The sequence below is a fragment of the Plutella xylostella genome, chromosome 3 (genome assembly GCF_932276165.1).
Source record: "Plutella xylostella chromosome 3, ilPluXylo3.1, whole genome shotgun sequence".
NCBI classification, from domain to species: domain Eukaryota; kingdom Metazoa; phylum Arthropoda; class Insecta; order Lepidoptera; family Plutellidae; genus Plutella; species Plutella xylostella.
Window position 1 is genome coordinate 4,890,253 of NC_063983.1, and position 19,550 is coordinate 4,909,802.

Sequence of the window (19,550 nt, forward strand, 5' to 3'; positions counted from 1 at the left end):
CTTAAATAACTCAGAAATGGTTGATTTTCGGATAATGCATTATGGGGTTCAATCGACTGGAAATGCCTTCGACTACAACCTATTTAAAGGAATACATCGACTTACCAATCACCCTGTATATAATATACAACAAAATGAAGTTATACTAAGAGATAGCGAAATATTAAGAATAAAATAAAGAAAAAACTTATTACTCGTAAACTTGTTAACTTACCTGAGATAGTAGTACCTTTTAATTTCGTCATATATGTTCTACATCTGTGATCTGTGATATTTTCTTTTTTTTTTGACTAATCATTTAGACAGCTGGGGGACGACGACACTTGAGTGACATAACAGAAATTAGCACTTTGAAGCTTAATATTCCGTAAACCAATCACTAGATCAAAAAGTGGTTTGAGCATACATCATATTTTTGAAAGACCTATTTTTATTTAACTACTTTGTCGGGGCCGTAAATTTGTATATCTATGCGAAATATCAGCTTGATATCATTACCCGTTTCTGAGCAAAAGGGTGATGACAGACAGAAAGACGGACAACAAAGTGATCCTATAAGGGTTCCTTTTTTCCTTCTGAGGTACAGAACCATGAAGGAGTAGGAAAGCCACGACCAGCCCCCCTACTCTTGAAAGGCAATTTATAGCGTCTGTCTTGCGATCTCAACATTAAAAACATCATGTCGGTGGTGGTACAGTAGCATGTGTCAGTAAGAAATAGTACAATACAATACACTTTATTTGCACCAAGAACAAAAATTACAAAAAAAAAAACAAAACTTAAAAATAAAACAGTACAAAGAGGCGGCCTTATTGCTTATAGCAATCTCTACCAGACAACCTTTAAATGTAATAAATAGTACGTAGATTTCTGGAGGAAAAATCATTTTTCCCAAAGGTTTTGAACATTCCAGGTGGAAATCCTCTCTACGACTGACTAAGTAACTTAGTTTTGAGAGATCTTCAGTGCGACAATATAAACCAGCAGTCATCGTGGTACCATGAGGATTTCCACCTTTCATTACTTTATATTTTTAAAGAAACAGTTTGCATATTGACGGTATTAAAAAAAAGATGTTATTTTATTTTTATCACATTTTGGGCAGTGGCTGTGGTCGTGTGTAAAAATAATATGTGTAAATGTGTGTGAAAATAAATAATAATAAAAGCAAGAGACAAACTTTTTTGATTAACTTTGTTGTGCAAGACACCCTAAGGGTCACTTTTACCAAACCCTAAACATATTTAAAATTGTATTTAAGTCAAATTTTAAATACATTTTGTACCAACTGACAAACGTTTGACAGGCTTCTATATATTCCACCTAAGAGTGACTTGCACGAAACATGTAAACGTATTTAAATCTATTGCTGTGTTACTCTGACACTGATATCGATTCTGAAGGCAGAAATTTTAAATTTAGAGATGTCAAAACCTTAATTTCTTTGTTTAAAATTTGAATTCGACTCTATGATTGTTTCCGTAAATGTCATTTTATGCTAGCAAATTTTTTAGTTTGACAGCGTTAAAATTAGAATTTCTGCCTTCAGTATCAACATCACTATACTGTCAAAGCAAGCGAGCAAGAGTTGTATACATGTCAGTTCCTAACCTAACCTAACCTAACCTAAAGTACAAAATGTATTTAAATTTTAAATACGTTTAGCGTTTAGTAAAAGTGACCCTAGGAATGACCACAGACAGGCCGCATCGAAGCAACCGCGTGCAGTTGTTATGTTTAACTGCATGCAGTTATAGGTTCAACTTCATGATAATCGCACACCAAGATCAAAAGGAAGCTTACTCAAAAATTGTTTTTTATTTTTATTTATGCACACCATAAAATTCCATAAATTATTATCCAGTGACCATTAACAGAGTTAAAAATATATTTTGTTGAAAGAACCAACCTCCTACTCACAAATAATGCTCTTCCTGAGGAATTAAGATGTGCAGTATGTGCACATTCTGTGGCTTCTAAAGATTGCTATTTATAAGCCTTTTTGTACTGTTTTTCTATTAAGTTTTATTTTTGTATTTTTGGGGAAAAAAGAAACCGTTATAGGATCATTTGTTGTCCGTCTGTCTGTCTGTCACCACTGTAGAAAAGGCTAAAGAAATCAAGCTAATATTTCGCATAGATATACAAATTTACCACCCGACAAAGAAGTAAAATAAAATATTGAAAAACCATACACGTAAAGTGGGGATGAAATATTTATATCGCCTTGTTTTGATGATGTGGGGTATCATTGAACAGGTCTTTCAAAATTGTTATAGGTCTGCTTAAACCATTTTTTGATACAGTGATTGAAATAATAAGCTTCAACGTTCTAATTTGGTTAGACTCAAGAGTCCCCCCCTGCTGGCTAAATGGTTGGACCAAAAAATAAGAAAAATTTCACGGATATAGGAGATATGACGAAATTAAAAGGAAAATATCTCAGGTAAGAAGAGACTTGTATGGAACCCTCAGTGCGCGAGTCCAATTTATTGTTTAGCCAGCATAAATCTATACAGTAAACTGTACGAGTGCACAGGGAAATATTTATCAGTTTCTCGCCTTTCCTGAATTTGCATCTGGGACTAACTACGCGCAGACTAAGAATATGAATGTATTTATTTATATTCTTATTGGATAGTTTTGCATCGCTTTATTGTATAAAAAAATCAACGCAAAAAAGTAGGTAATTTAAGGTATTTTAAATAAAGTTTAAAGTTTATAACCAACACGACCACTTTAAATGCCATAGTCTTTGTGTGACGTCAGTCTCGTTTCACGGCTCAGAATAATGAGTTTCGCCAGTCGCGCCGCTCAGTTCTATGGGCATATATTATTCTGAGATTGACATATCCACTCATTTTACGTCACGTACCCTCTAAGAAAATGCGTCACGTCTCAGAGATTTGAAATTACCGAAGTTTTTTTTACTTTTCAACAATTATTTACTCCCTCAAATTTAAATTATTATCAAAAATATTGATGGAGGCGCAGGTTTTTTTTTTTTAAAGCCTATTTAGTTTTCCACTGGTGGGCAAAGGCCTCCTTTATTTCCTTCCACACCGTTCGATCCTGTCCACTCTCAGCCCAGTTATTATCAAATTTGTCCAGGTCGTCTCGCCATCTCCGTCTCAAATACAAATACAAAATATATTTATTAAACCCATTTTCACACACATTTTACAAATACACAAGTCAGTAAGGCCCGGTTCTCCTATTTACGCCGTAGATCGCGTCCAGCGTCACGCCGTAGGCCGCGTCACGATGCTCACTATCTAGACACGCGGTAGCGTGTCAAGCCAAGTTCGAGAAACAGAACTGGCGAGCCGCACCGTGTGTAATATTACACGAACCATTTCGAGCTACTTTTGACCCCCTCATAAATCAAAAACTATTTCATATTAACGTATAAAATTTGGCTTATATATTGAGACTAGCGAGATACATATGTGTTCCAAATTTCATAAGCGTATCTCAAACGGTTATTAAGATATTAATGTCCGAAAATCTGTTACTTATAAATAAATTACAGGACTGACCATTGAACTTGGCACCCATTTAGATCTCACTTCTTTTGTCGTTGAAGTCAACAACCAAGGCATTTATCATGATATTGAACTTGGCTCTTATTTTACATTTATGTTTTTGATGGGATAGAAATGTACTGATGCGGTCTCCCTGTAAGCCTATTTTCCACTGTGTAGTGGGTGGTGAAATTACAATGAGGTGGAAAATAAAAATATCAGAATGTTGTACAATTATTAATATTTATTATATAGAAATTATATAAGAGTGGAGAAACCAAAGTTCCACCACTGCGTTTCACGCCACAGGGGTAGAAGGATGGTATTAACCACAGAGAAACTCTTATACTACTTAAATGAGACCAGGGATTAAGTCCTTATAATTATCTGGTTGAAGTACACAAGGTATTGCAAGGAAATTATATAAGAGTGGAGAAACCAAGGTTCCACCGCTGCGTTTCACGCCACAGGGGTAGAAGGATGGTATTAACCACAGAGGAACTTCTTTATTACTTCAATGGGATAGCAGTTTAACGTTAAGGCCCCGTAACCGAAGGACGTTGATAGCCTAGCGCCTACAAAAGGTTCAAAGTGCAATTTAGATACTACTGCCCATTCTAACGGGGCTCCCTATGAAGAAAAAAAAAATAATAAAATAAAGGTTTTAACCCGCTAGAGTCCACCCGGGTTCTGCCTTTGCAATCCTACATTCAGCAGCGGCGTTAGAAGGCTGATGCCGCTGAAGATTAATAGAAATCCTAAGGAAATTCCTCAGTATCCGCTCAACGAACATACAACGGCCAACCTGGACTGTCGGACGGGGCCAGGGCAGGAGCTCCGGACGGCTCGTGGCTCGCTGACGGCTCTGGTCACCAACGACACCTTCTGGAATCGCGAGAAACAGCCTTGGGTCAAGGATGGGTCGGTAAGGACAGCGAAGGCCTAGCTAACATGTCTCAAGTGACGTGTCTTGAATGGCCCCTGGGTATTTCTAACCTAAAACCTACGGTCAATCACTAATCAAACGATTATGGGAAGGTTAGATCTCGTCTCAAAGGCGGTAGCTTTGCTGTTTAAACGTGACACTTGCAAAATAACCTAATCGACACGTGGAAGGTCCTGGCGCTTACCTTGGGGTTGGGTCAGGTGACACGCGTCTGGCAATCGCACGCTTCACCGGGCAGGATTGAAATCGCTGTAAAAGAAATACGCGGGGTTAGACGTTGCTACGTGTAGAAATAAAGACAAGGCAGATGGCTTTCGAAATCCAAAGTCATCGGAAATCGAATAACAACGAAATGCTAGTTTACTCACTCGGCAATTCAGGTTAGGTACACATGGTGTGATGCTGCGTGGGTGTCTGTGGCACGTATCTGGTAACTGCAAAGAAACAACTTAGTCAGAATCTATTCCGTAGACCAATCAGATAACCTGAACCCACGATCGAAATACTCACCAGGAAATATGAAGCAAGGAACTTGGTACCAATACGGCCTGCGCCACGCGGGCGGGAAGAAAAATCTAACCACACATTCACTCGAGACGTTCTGACAGAGAATGGTTTGCCTCCTTGCCAGTTCCGAAAAAAGCCGTCACCGGGGATGTCAGCTCATCGTCACAAAACTACTCTGTGGCTAGTCAGCACGATCATTCTTCTGAGCGTCATGTCGCCACTGACCACTGTCCGATGACGATCTAGCACGAGTTTTCTCAAAGGACCACAGACAACAACTGAAAATCTATCCTGTGTGTCGAATTTGACAGCTGATACTTGACAAGACTAACAAAGTAAACAAACAGAATGTAAACAATAAACGAAATGTTAAGTTACAAAAATAATGGTGTTACAGTACCCCCGTCCCCACCAGAATTTTTCGAGGGTACGAGAAAAATTCAAAGATGGCCCTCCATCTTTAAATCCTAAACACCTAAAACAATCGGAATATGTGGGTCACTCATTTAAGAGAAACCTAAATCAAAGATAATAGCTGGAAAACCCAGTGAATATCAATAAGGTTAAGATCACTCACCGACTCAGTAGAGTCCCTAAGCAATGAGATAAACCCTGAAATAAATTAAATGGAAAATCACACAAAAAAAAAACTCCACGACGCAAAGTGAATGAGTCCTTAGCATTGTTGGCCTACTCAATAGAGTAAGTCAACACACACAAAGGTGGCCTACGAAACTATTCACTGACTTTGCAACACAACGACGCATAGTAAATGAGCCCTTGGCATTGCTGGCTTACTCAATAGAGTAAGTCAACACACACAAAGGTGGCCTACGGAACATCAATTCTACAGAGAATATCCCTGGCGTGACACTCTGTCTGGTTCCCATTGCTATCTTCAAGAATGTAGACAAATCCAGACACTTGTTGAACTACTGTATACCTCTCGTAATTCGGAGTCAAACTAGCAGTCAAGTACGACTTTGAATCCATGCTTCGACGAACCCTACTGAGTTGGCAATCCTGTGAGCGACGACCACGAACTACCAAACTGGCAGTAGCGTTATCAGCCGGTACACACTTCGAAGCACTCAACTCGTTGCATGAGTTCAAATGTCTAACCTCACTTGCATACGGTTCCCTGCTTTTAGAGACTCCTCTTTTATTGAGTAGGTTCAGAACATCAGGTGCGATATTAAAAGCACGCCAGAAATCTATACCTAACAGCAATTCTGAAGAAATATCAGGAACGACATAAAATTTCACGAAAGCCGTAACATCCTCTACAGTCACCGGTAAAATCTTAAAACCAGAAACCGGAGAATGTGATCCATTAGCCGTGATAATGGATTTCTCCTCAGCTGGATACAACGTACCACAACTGGAGAGGGATTGGGCCGCCTTTCCGCCAATGACCGAAACTGTAGAACCCAAATCCAACAACCCTCTGCAACGATGGTGGTAAATCGCGACATCTAAATAAGGTCGCAAGCCACTGTCCGCGTCTCCATCACCTGCCTCTTCACAGCGGCGGCGACGGCGGCGGCGGCGACGGCGACGACGGCGACTACTACTGCCGGAGGATTTGGTTCCAGGCTGTTCGTTGTTCACGCTTACCCCAGCAACGGTTGGTCCAGCAGGATCTGGCTTTTGTTGTGGTTTCGGTGGCTCAGCGACTGACGGACCACACCGTGGACACGTGTGCAAGGTGGCACCCTTTAAACCACAAGAGTAACACAATTGGGTGGGTGGTGCACTACATTGCCAAAGGCCATGTCCAAGAACCCTGCAACGAACGCAAAATAAGTCCACCTCGGTGTCTACGGCGTTAACCGAAAGTCGGTTCCTAGCCTGATAGGCTAAGTCCGGCGCTACCGAATTCGCAGAAACTCGGGGCGGCTCCGCAAAAGAGTCTGCTCGGTATTTGGCGTACTCCAGCTGCCTACAGCGTTCCTTCAGCTCGTTCCAGTTCCCGACGTTTGTAAGAGCAAGCTGACTCGTGTAAAACGGTCTAAGGTTACCTTGTACTATCTCCAGCTGCTCTGACTCCGGTAACGGCACGCTGAGCCTAGAAAAATAATTCCGCATTGTGCTTAAGTACTTTATGATGGATTCATCAGCACCTTGTGTCCGCGACCGCACCTCCTGTAATAAACGCCGATTATAATCGAATGGCAGGAACTCCTCATACAAACGAGCCTTAACCTCTTTCCAACTCGAGACCTCCTCCTTGACACCCCGAAACCAAAACAAGGCGTCACCGCTAAAAATTTCTGCGACGGAATTAAATAACGTCTCCTCAGAGATACCTCGAGAATTGCAAAGCTCCTCCAGTCGCTGCACGAATGCCTGTACACTATCACTGCCGTTAAAGACAAGGTTCAGTTTTTGGATCTGTGTGTGGTCCACCTTAGGACATGGCTCTATACACCCTACGACAGGGATATCCTGTTTCTTTTCCTGCTCCTGATAAGCTTTAGAAATGTACTTCAGTTCGCTGTCCCTAGATTCGAGTTGTAAGAGCAAGTCTCCGAGCATACAAGTCTCCTCCTTACTGACGGCATTTATACGACCTAAGCGGTGATATAAATGGTTAGCCAATGATTCGCAACGCTTGATGTGTTTTAACTGCAAATTTGGTTTTGAAAGTGAGCTCTGCAAGTCTTTAATTTTGTTTTTAACTTTTTCTAACTCTGAGGTAACATCTCCCTCAAAGTAAATAACCTCGTCCGAAGGCATCCGCGTAGCCAATTCTGTTAATTGTAATCTTAATTGGTCCGCAGTGGCCTCAGGTTTGACACCTCGGACTGTGGCCTCGTATGTCAATTCATCTTTTAATAAAAGGTTGAAACATATCGGACGTTCCCCCATGATGTTACAACAATATGGATCTAATCCCTAAGGTAGCACACGTTCAAATCAATTTGTGACCCCAGGCTGTATCAACGTTCAATGTAAAGGTCGAACAATAAACACCAATATAAAAATAAATGCTTTCCCATTAAAGTGTGTTTCAGTAAGTCTAAGTACAATATTAAACTTAAGTAAAGTTAAGTTATAACTGACAGTTAAATGATGTGTAAAACAATACATTAACTCATAAAAGGTTGACCTTGTAAATCAATTTGGTTATTTTTATAAAAAAATTGATAAAACAAAACTGTAATTATTAAAAGTTGAGTGTTTAAGTTAAACAGACAATAACAATGTCTCAGCAAAATTGCTTAAAAACAATCACCAACTGTTCAATATTTAATTGTTCAATAATTAACTAAATAAAATTCCAGCAGAAGGTTTTCCTTTGAATAACGTTTGGAATAAGAAATTATACAAATTTAACGCAATCTCAACAAAAAATAAGGCATGTTAAGTCAGTAAAATAAAATGTCTGAAATAAGAGGTTAAAAAATTTTAACACAATATCCACACAAAAAATATAGCCTTATTAAGTTAATAAATTAAAAAAAGGAAACCTTCTGCAGTGATTCTGTCAGCACGTCACGATGACACACGCAAAACACACACAAGAAATTATAATACTAATTAATTTCTAATTACCCCCCCGGGTGGACTCAGGCCTGTCTAAGCGATAGATTAGACTATAAGCTAACGGATTAAACTCTGCTCGGGCGCCAAATGTAAGCCTATTTTCCACTGTGTAGTGGGTGGTGAAATTACAATGAGGTGGAAAATAAAAATATCAGAATGTTGTACAATTATTAATATTTATTATATAGAAATTATATAAGAGTGGAGAAACCAAAGTTCCACCACTGCGTTTCACGCCACAGGGGTAGAAGGATGGTATTAACCACAGAGAAACTCTTATACTACTTAAATGAGACCAGGGATTAAGTCCTTATAATTATCTGGTTGAAGTACACAAGGTATTGCAAGGAAATTATATAAGAGTGGAGAAACCAAGGTTCCACCGCTGCGTTTCACGCCACAGGGGTAGAAGGATGGTATTAACCACAGAGGAACTTCTTTATTACTTCAATGGGATAGCAGTTTAACGTTAAGGCCCCGTAACCGAAGGACGTTGATAGCCTAGCGCCTACAAAAGGTTCAAAGTGCAATTTAGATACTACTGCCCATTCTAACGGGGCTCCCTATGAAGAAAAAAAAAATAATAAAATAAAGGTTTTAACCCGCTAGAGTCCACCCGGGTTCTGCCTTTGCAATCCTACATTCAGCAGCGGCGTTAGAAGGCTGATGCCGCTGAAGATTAATAGAAATCCTAAGGAAATTCCTCAGTATCCGCTCAACGAACATACAACGGCCAACCTGGACTGTCGGACGGGGCCAGGGCAGGAGCTCCGGACGGCTCGTGGCTCGCTGACGGCTCTGGTCACCAACGACACCTTCTGGAATCGCGAGAAACAGCCTTGGGTCAAGGATGGGTCGGTAAGGACAGCGAAGGCCTAGCTAACATGTCTCAAGTGACGTGTCTTGAATGGCCCCTGGGTATTTCTAACCTAAAACCTACGGTCAATCACTAATCAAACGATTATGGGAAGGTTAGATCTCGTCTCAAAGGCGGTAGCTTTGCTGTTTAAACGTGACACTTGCAAAATAACCTAATCGACACGTGGAAGGTCCTGGCGCTTACCTTGGGGTTGGGTCAGGTGACACGCGTCTGGCAATCGCACGCTTCACCGGGCAGGATTGAAATCGCTGTAAAAGAAATACGCGGGGTTAGACGTTGCTACGTGTAGAAATAAAGACAAGGCAGATGGCTTTCGAAATCCAAAGTCATCGGAAATCGAATAACAACGAAATGCTAGTTTACTCACTCGGCAATTCAGGTTAGGTACACATGGTGTGATGCTGCGTGGGTGTCTGTGGCACGTATCTGGTAACTGCAAAGAAACAACTTAGTCAGAATCTATTCCGTAGACCAATCAGATAACCTGAACCCACGATCGAAATACTCACCAGGAAATATGAAGCAAGGAACTTGGTACCAATACGGCCTGCGCCACGCGGGCGGGAAGAAAAATCTAACCACACATTCACTCGAGACGTTCTGACAGAGAATGGTTTGCCTCCTTGCCAGTTCCGAAAAAAGCCGTCACCGGGGATGTCAGCTCATCGTCACAAAACTACTCTGTGGCTAGTCAGCACGATCATTCTTCTGAGCGTCATGTCGCCACTGACCACTGTCCGATGACGATCTAGCACGAGTTTTCTCAAAGGACCACAGACAACAACTGAAAATCTATCCTGTGTGTCGAATTTGACAGCTGATACTTGACAAGACTAACAAAGTAAACAAACAGAATGTAAACAATAAACGAAATGTTAAGTTACAAAAATAATGGTGTTACATCCCTCACACGCCGAAGTTGGCGCGTAGATGTAGTGAGCATCGTGACGCGGCCTACGGCGGCGGCGTGACGCTGGACGCGACCTACGGCGCGTAATAGGAGACCCGGGCCTAAAACATAGGTACACACGGCAACGTCAAATGGTTGGCAGGGCACACTAACGTAGTGTATGTGTGTGTGTGTCGGCGACGTCGACGTCAACGTCAACGTAATTATTTAGTTCTCGGCACCAACACACGGATATTGTAAACATGTAGTTGTGCTAGTGACAATGATTCATTGTTTTTATGATATGAAGCAAAATTTTGCCGGGCATCGTAACAGATTGAATGGCTCAGTTGGTATGATACAAGACTGACTTAAACCGAGACGGTGGTTCAAATCCCGTTGATCCTTAATTAATTAGTTATTCCTTTTTTGTTTTTTTTTAATAGATTTAATTTATCTTTCAAGATGGTTAATAATAGTATTGTAGTATATACGAATAAAAGCAACACGGAAAGTACATGAAACAAGTTACTAAGCGTTAAATTTTTTTTTAAATATTTTTAAACTTTAAGGATGTTACGTTTTTGTTATTTTTCGTTATAAAACATAGTTCTAGTTTATATTACCTATTAAGGAACATTTTCAATTTGCAGTTTTAAACCATAATAAACATCAGACAGTAAGTAAAATAAAATAATTAAGTAAAATAAAAATACCCAACAGTGGACTCGAACTCACGACCTATGTTTCATAAGTCTAACGTTCTACCAATGAGCTACGAAGTGTATAGACACAAGTAGTGAAATTTTGCTTCACGTCAATTTTATAACTAACTATTTAAATTACACGACCGGTTGATATGTTTATGTCACCGCTGGTGTTCGGGCGTTTGCGTATGCGCAAACTCGTTTGTGTTGTTTTGTGTGTGTGCGGTTTGTTACTGGTGTGTAAACCGCTTTTATGCACACATAGATCACACTAACGTGTGCCCTGCCAACCATTTGACGTTGCCGTGTGTACATTAAGAAGTTACTTAAACTATTATTAGGTTAGCATGCAAAACTTAGATAGATAGATAGATAATTCTTTATTGCACACAAACATAGAAATTACACGAGGAAATACACAACATAGATTGTTACAATTGGCGGCCTTATTACTAAGAGTAATTTCTTCCAGACTACCTCGGAGGAGAGAAATTATATATAAGAAAAGGGGAGAGTGCAAAAAAATTACAAACATAACTTATAAACATAAATTATAAACATAACTTAGGTAAGTTATTGGTGTTTAAACAGTGCTCAATATAGGTACTTAGGTAATCTAGGAATGTGTTTTTTACATTTTTAATTCCACCTAAACTAGGTCTAGCCTGTACTATATGAGGAAATGTTTTTCTAGCCAGTAGGTACATGTAGTATTGACAATGAAGGTATTTTGTGAGCGTTTACTCTTGTTACATTGTTAATGTTACATACAAATAAGTACTAAGAGAATTTGTGTTGCTATTTAAATTAAATAAACAATAAAGTTTATAATGAAGTTTATAGTGTAGGTAAGTAGTTTTCGAATTACTTATGGGTAACATGAAATTAGATGCAAAGGATAAGGATTTTAACAAAAAATAATAGTAATAAAATAATGTATCTACCTGTAATTCTACTAATTAATTAATTAGGTAACAACAACCAACAAGTCCTCAGTTTCCTGATAGGTTCTGTTTATGAGCCACTTTTGCAGTATTTTTTTAGCTACAGCCCTGGAGGTTGGGTATAAACTTAGACTGCTATTTAATTTGTTGTATATATATGGTCCAAGAAAACAAAAGAATCTATTAGTGAATATAGTGTTAAAAGATTGAGTTCGACAAATAATGTCATGCCTTCGTTTGATTGTTTTAAGTTGGGGATCAAAAATAGTTTTTGAATGTTGTGCTAACACTGCGTTTAGGGTGCTTTTCCACCAGAGATGTGCTATGCTACGATGCTATGGATGCGTTTGATATCCACCAATCATATTAATTGGTGCACATAGCTTAGCACTGGTGGAAACGGATTCAACTAAGATATGTTTTTTGTATGGAATGATGCGTGCTATGGATGTGTGCTATGGATGCGTGCTATGGATATGTGCTATGGACCATCGCGAGTGGTGGTATCGCGATAGCACATCTCTGGTGGAAAAGCACCCTGTATGTATAAGGGTGCTTTTCCACCAGAGATGTGCTATGCAGCTATGCTGCGAAGATGTGATATCTACGCTACGAAAATATGTGACCGTTTCCACCAATACTACGCTAGGTAGCTGTGCGAGGAAGATGCGCTACGAAGATGCGCCGCCGCAAAGTAGCTGTGCAAGAAAGATGCGCATCTCGAGCTATGCTATGCTATTACTTTCAGTGCAAAACGCGGGCATACTGTAGGTCTGCTCTGCACATACATAGCTACACCACTCGCGATGGTCCATAGCACATATCGCACCAATAATTATGATTGGTGGATATCAAACGCATCCATAGCATCGTAGCATAGCACATCTCTGGTGGAAAAGCACCCTAATTGCCGAACTGACAACACCTCACAATATTTAAACAGCAGCTTATGTGTAGGTTCTCTAAACGATTTGAAGGTCATAACTTTCAATACGGATCTTTGAGCCCTTTCAACTTTGAGCATGGATGTCTTGTAAGTTCCCCCCCCAAGCCACCACACAGTAACCTAGTAGGGACTGACAAAGAGCATAGTATATCCTGCGCAGCAGGGGATAGTCAGCAGCATGCCATATTTTTGAAAATGCCTAATACCATCAAAGGGGGCTATATTTAAAGTTATTCAAGTAAATGTAAATTCCATCAAAAACAATACTTGTCAAAAAAAACCAAGTCTCGTAACTCAGTTGTTCTACGGTAAAAAGTTGTGAGATCCATCTAATACCAAGTCTTATCCACGCACGCATCTCAATCTTAAAAATCTTAAATTTTTTATATAAATATATTGACTCGGCCATCGCATGGAAACACGTGTTAATTAAATTATTTAGTGCGATGACCAAGTCAATATATACCACCTGTAGCTGCCCAATAATCGAAAAAGTATACAAAACAAAATATTTAGGAGTAATTGTGGACCAGAGACTATCTTGGCATTACCATATAGATTTAATCTCAGCTCGTATAAGAAAACTGATGTGGATTTTTAAAACCCTAAGGTATGCGGCACCCAAAGACCTCATAACCAGAGTGTACGTAACTTTAGCTCAGTCAATTATAATATACTGTGCCCCCGTGTGGGGTGGAGCGTCAAAAACAAAACTTCTAGAGCTCGAACGTTCTCAGAGAGCATTACTTAAGGTTATTCACTTCAAACCGTATAGATTTCCTACCACAGAGCTTTATGAGTTCAGCAATGTTCTTACTGTAAGAAAACTCTATATACTGCATACTATTTCAAAATTCCACAAAAGTCTTAATTTCGATCCTAGTATTTTAAATAAAAGAAGAAATGATATTGTAGCCCGTAATATTAGTCCAAATACTGCATTTGCAAGTAGTCAATACTCTGCACAATCTGCATATTTGTACAATAAGATTAATAAAATACTACAAATATACACCTTACTATACACTGAAGTAAAAATAATCGTGACTGTATGGCTGAAATCGCTAAATTACGAGGAAACTGAACTAGTCCTGAAAACAATCACATAACATGTAGAAATTGCGGCTCAACTCCACATATCCACACACACTCACACACACACACACACACACACACACACACACACACACACACACACACACACACACACACACACACACACACACACACACACACACTCTCACACACACACACACACACACACACACACACACACACACACACACACACACACACACACACACACACACACACCACACGCACTCACTCACTTAATTTTCTTTTATCTTCTTATTTTAAAATGTTTAAACCTAAACTTATTAATAAGTAAAAAACTTAGTTAACTTAACAATATCAATGCTTGTCTGTAAGAGTTACCTACTTTAGAAGAGCGGGGCTTCCTAATACAAGTTTTTAAAAATACTTAAAAGGATTGCTCCAGTCATGTACACCTAGATTAAGTATGGTTATTGAAATAAAGATTTATTATTTATTATTATTTATAGTTATGTACCTATCTAGAAAACTGGACCAAAATTTCAAAATTTTATACTCGTGTTGGTGGGGGCACTACTGTGCCCCTAAATATTTTAGTTTTCCCTTGATTCATACACCAAACACTACTTATATTCCAAATTTGAAGCTTCTAGGTCTGCTAGAAGTGCCTTAGAATTTTTATGATCGGTGAGTGAGTGAGTCAGTGACAAAATTAAGAAGCTTTGAACTGTTATAATTCTTAAACTACTGGTTCAAATTGAATGAAATTTGAAATATACCGTGTCTTTACAATGCCTGCATGGTTAGTGAAAATTCAGTCTTCTAGTTTTATCCACAACGTACTCAACGAAGTTACAGGGGGTCGAAAATGGCCTGAATTGCTTCGAGAAAAGGATGGTACGGCCGTGCCGCTTTTTTGCTCGACTTGGTGGGGGCACTGCCGTGCCCCCAGATTTTTGCTGTTTTTTTTGTCAAAAAAACTAGATTAGGTGCTTGTAACTTATTTTATGTAACTTTTTAGCAGTTGTGCATATTTTTATTGGATAGAGATGACTTAATGCGTATAAAATCATTTTATTTCATGTCCTTAGGCGTTTAAATCTCGAGATATGATTTTATATGAAAACTAAGTATCTAAAACTTTAAAATGGCCGCCATTTCTAGAATATTGAGATTTGACCCCGCATATGGGGATGTTTTCTCGATGAAATCACTCGTAGAATACACCCTTAAAGTTTGTCGGGTTCGAAAAACAACACAATGATGTCGATTCTGAAGGCAGAAATTCTAATTTTAACGCTGTCCAACAAAAAAAATTACTAGTATAAAATGACATTTACGGAAACAATCATAGAGTCGAATTTTAAACAAAGAAATTAAGGTTTTGACAGCTCTAAATTTAGAATTTCTGCCTTCAGAATCGACATCATTGTATAGATAGATAAATATTAAATATAAATATCAACACCCAAGACCCGAGTACAAATATCTGTCTTTAAACAAATATCTGCCCCAGCCGGGAATTGAACCCGGGACCTACGGCATAGCAGTTAGGGCCACTAAAACCACTGCAATGAGCCATGCGCCATTGTAACACCAAGTGAATTGATCCTGGCCTACAGTGGTGCATGGCCAAGCATGGCTAACCATCGGCTACTGTGTACTAGGCTAAAGACACACTACTCAAATCTTACGACTGTCACAGACAGAAGTGCACGAAAAGCGATATTTATCGTTTAATTTTGATGCTAATACACTTGCGGGCATTGAAAAAGTTTCAGTGAGAAAATAACCAAATTACTGTTAAACGGAAATGGTTAATAACGGCTTCTGCAACATTGACATTCAACAGAGCATCAGAATATTAAATAAATATTTGAAAAAATGAGGTTGTTTGGTGTCGGTATTTTGTAAGTAGAACTTTTTCATTGCTCGTGAGTGTATAATACTAGTAGGTCAATGACCATCTTTTTCGCTGCCCCTCCGGGTATATATGTATATTTATACACGTAGACTACACAATGACAGTTTTTTTTAACCATTACTGCCCGTATTCCTAGTAAAATCGTTTTATAGAGACCGTAATACGTGTTAAATGTCGTGATTTCCATCAATTCCACAAACACCATAGCATGCCCTTTGTAAAAATCCCAATCTTACTCCATTCCATCCATCATGAAACAAAGTGGCGTTTACACAATAAAAATACATATACTTGGTCCCACTCTCTCTTCTTCTTCTTCTTCCTTGTATTTTAATTATTTAGGGTCAGCTTTGTGCACCATGTCACGCCATTTTGCCCTATCCCCTGTCATATCCCCATTTACTCCACACTCTGTCATACATATTCTCTTTAACGCAATCAAGCCACGTCTTGCTTGCTCTTCCTCTATTATGGATACACTACACATCCGCGGATGCATCTGCAGACGTACACGAATGCATCTGCAGACAAATCTCTACAAGGTGAGAGATTGAGATAGCGCAATCTTAGTGGATGTAGGAAGGAAATTACGCAATCTCCTAAGCGAAGCACCTGAGCCGAACACTTTTAGGCTGACTGATTCAATTTATGGTCCCCAAGACAAGTGTGCCATTATGCCTTCCTTTAGGTCTCGTTACCGACACTTTCTTTGTTAGACTTTTCTTTCTACACGTCTGCACGTGTATAGGCGCCATAACATAATAATCTCATGACATGACAAACCAAGAAAGGCGACTTATGCTTATGACTTATACCTACTCATTTCGTATTCTATCTTTTCTTGTAACACCAGACTTGGCATTTTTTTACATTCAATGTTTTTAGTGGGATCTCATTTATTTTTCGTAAGTGTTGAAAGAACTACTTAGACTGTGCTCTGTAACGAAACCATACCGCGATGTAGAATGCATCCGGCAATGCCATCTATAATAGTTTCAGGTTTATTAATGTATTAAATTATGAACTTTTTGTATTAATTATGGCCTATGTTGGCTGTTGATGATGATGATAATATATGTATTACATTTAGGGTCTGTTCCACAATGTCTGGTTAGTCGCTACCTGTCGGATAAAATACATGCTGTCACTCTCTGTTATAATTTTTTAGACAGTGACAGCATGTATTTTATCCGACAGGTAGCGACTAACCAGACATTGTGGAACAGGGGCTTATTATACTATTATACTTAAACAATCCAATGAGATCCTGGGGCACTGCCGTGCCCCCAGATCTCAGATAAAAATACCTCCGGATCATTTATCACCGAAAAAAATTGTAGGCTTATGTGCAAAACACACTGTATAATTTTTCCTCACCTATTTAAAAAAAAAACTGAATCGAAATCCGTTGTGTACTTTAAAAGATCTAACACAAACAAACACGATTTGCTTTTTATACTATGTAGTGATAGTGATACCTAACCATGGGATAGGATAGTGTTCAGTTTCATGTAGGCATGTTACTACATTTACAGGTGAGCATGTTTAAAATTTACGTAATCAGCAGGTTTTTATAACTTAAATAAGACGAATCAACGTATCTATGCGGACTTAAAAGACCTTGAATGTGACCTCTCTCTCTCTTGTTATCAAAAGAGATTGTCAGTAGCTTAACCAGTTCTAGACTATGAATAATAAGTGATCTCACCATAACAACTCACTAAAACAAAGAGGAACTTGTTCCTTTATTTAGTACACAACTACACACAGTGTAGTCTAAATAAAGGATCTAAGAAATGACTTTCGGTATTGTTCGGATACATTATCTGTACAGCTGTTTTACGTGCGATTTAAATACACTTCTACTCAACGGCTTTAAATTATTATAATATGTATCGGATATATTAACACTATGACAATAATTAAAAATAAGCGCATGGCATTACACACTCAATAGCGAATTCTGAAGGCAACTTTATGGGTCATTTACTTGGACACTTCCCGAATGCATCCCCACCCAGTTGGACGCGCCTAGTGACCCTTGTGACCCCTACCATCAGTAACATCAAAGGAACAGAATTGACATAAAAACACTGGCCAAGCGAGAGTTGGACTCGCACACTGAGGGTTCCGTACAAGTCTACTTACCTGAAATAGTTTTCCTTTTAATTTCATCATTTCTTATGTACTACATTCGTGATTTTTTTCATATTTTTTGAACCAACCATTTAGCCAGCAAGGGGGGGGGGACACTGGAGTCTTACAAAAATTTGCACTTTGAAGCTTAATACTTCGTAAACCAATCACGAAATTAAAAGAAATGATTACCATACCAATAATACTTTTGAAAGACCTATTCAACGATATCCCACACCATCAAAACAACGTAAAAAATATTCATCCCCACTTTTAAGTGAACCCCATTTTTTTTAAATATTCTATTTTGTCGGGCTTTAAATGATTTAATCTACTACTTTGTCGGGCCGTAAATTTGTATATCTATGCGAATTTAGCCGTTTCTGAGAAAAAGGGTGGTGACAAAGTGATCCTATAAGGGTTCCTCTAAGAATGTTAAAATAACACTTCCTCGGCTATTGAATGACTGTTTTAGTACATTCAGACTGATCGCTATATCCTCTTTAATATTATACAATATGGATTTTTGTACCGGCGGCATGCAACAAAACTGATCCAAGATGTCGATTTTCAGCAAATGACAATGGGCGTTTTGGGACCTATGTCCAATAAAGATGAGTCATACATCGTTGGATAGCTCTTTTCAAGTGAGCAAAAAATATTATGACGAGAAATCCGTATATGTTGTCCATTTTGAAATATATTCGTCGGAAGGAAATATTTTTCTATGGCATTGCACTCTCTCTCCTGATGACAGTTAGGGCGTAATACACGTAAACATGTATTATTATAATGGGAGAAATTACTTTCAACTGGTTTTATTAACTGAGATATTAAACAAATATAATATTATAATTATTGATGATCATTTTGTTATAAAAATTAAAAATGAATGTGAAAAAATAACAAAAATATTAAAATTGCAGAAAAAAAAAAAAAACTTTCAAGGTACGATTATTCTAATTGGACAGTAAATCAGGACTAGCGCTTCCATTATTCATTTTCAGCAAAAAAATACTTTTCAACGACGTATCACTCATTTCTATTGGTGATGGTCCCAGCTTCCATACATTGGTGCCCATCATCATTTATAAAAGTGTCAATATCTCGAAAATTATCGAGTTTCTACTGTGGTCATATTATGATATTCTGGCCACTCATGAGCTGGTCTATCAGCCCACCAAGGCATATCGTTGACTTTTGGGACAACCTGTATACATATAAGTAACGTGGCATGTATTATATTATATTAATATATATATTATATTATTTTTATATATTATATGATCCTGCCTGCCTGGCTATCGAATGCGTGTACTAAAGAAAGCACAGATAATTCAAAAAAATTATATGTGGTATCACTGTCTATTGATGGTAGGTGTAGTATAAAAATGATTTGATACTTGAGTATTTTTCACACTACGACAGTCCATTTGACAATGATTTACTCTTACCTAATAGGTAGTTGTGAGAGAGCCATAATTAATAGCCATTTATTCTTACTTCTTCAATCGTGTAAAAGCACTAAGCTAACTTCCTCCG

General features: G+C 38.5%; 2 protein-coding genes across 5 annotated transcripts in view; one reads left to right on the forward strand and one right to left on the reverse strand.

The window, feature by feature from the left end:
- LOC105396132 (protein split ends) overlaps nt 1-19,550 on the forward strand; it is an 87,307-nt gene that overhangs the window by 27,161 nt on the left and 40,596 nt on the right. The gene's annotated exons all lie outside the window — the stretch shown is intronic.
- Nucleotides 3,749-10,304, reverse strand: LOC125489030. Of its 2 annotated transcripts, XM_048623333.1 has the most exons (5): nt 9,916-10,304; nt 9,590-9,839; nt 4,981-9,344; nt 4,655-4,904; nt 3,749-4,409 (listed from the first exon to the last, which is right to left on the reverse strand). In XM_048623333.1, exon 3 carries the CDS (start codon nt 7,846-7,848, stop codon nt 5,809-5,811), a length of 2,040 nt encoding a protein of 679 aa, XP_048479290.1. In that variant the 5' UTR covers nt 7,849-9,344; nt 9,590-9,839; nt 9,916-10,304; the 3' UTR covers nt 3,749-4,409; nt 4,655-4,904; nt 4,981-5,808. The 2 variants fall into 2 exon arrangements, with proteins under 2 accessions (XP_048479290.1, XP_048479298.1); XM_048623341.1 differs by lacking the exon at nt 9,916-10,304 and having other exon boundaries at nt 9,590-9,863.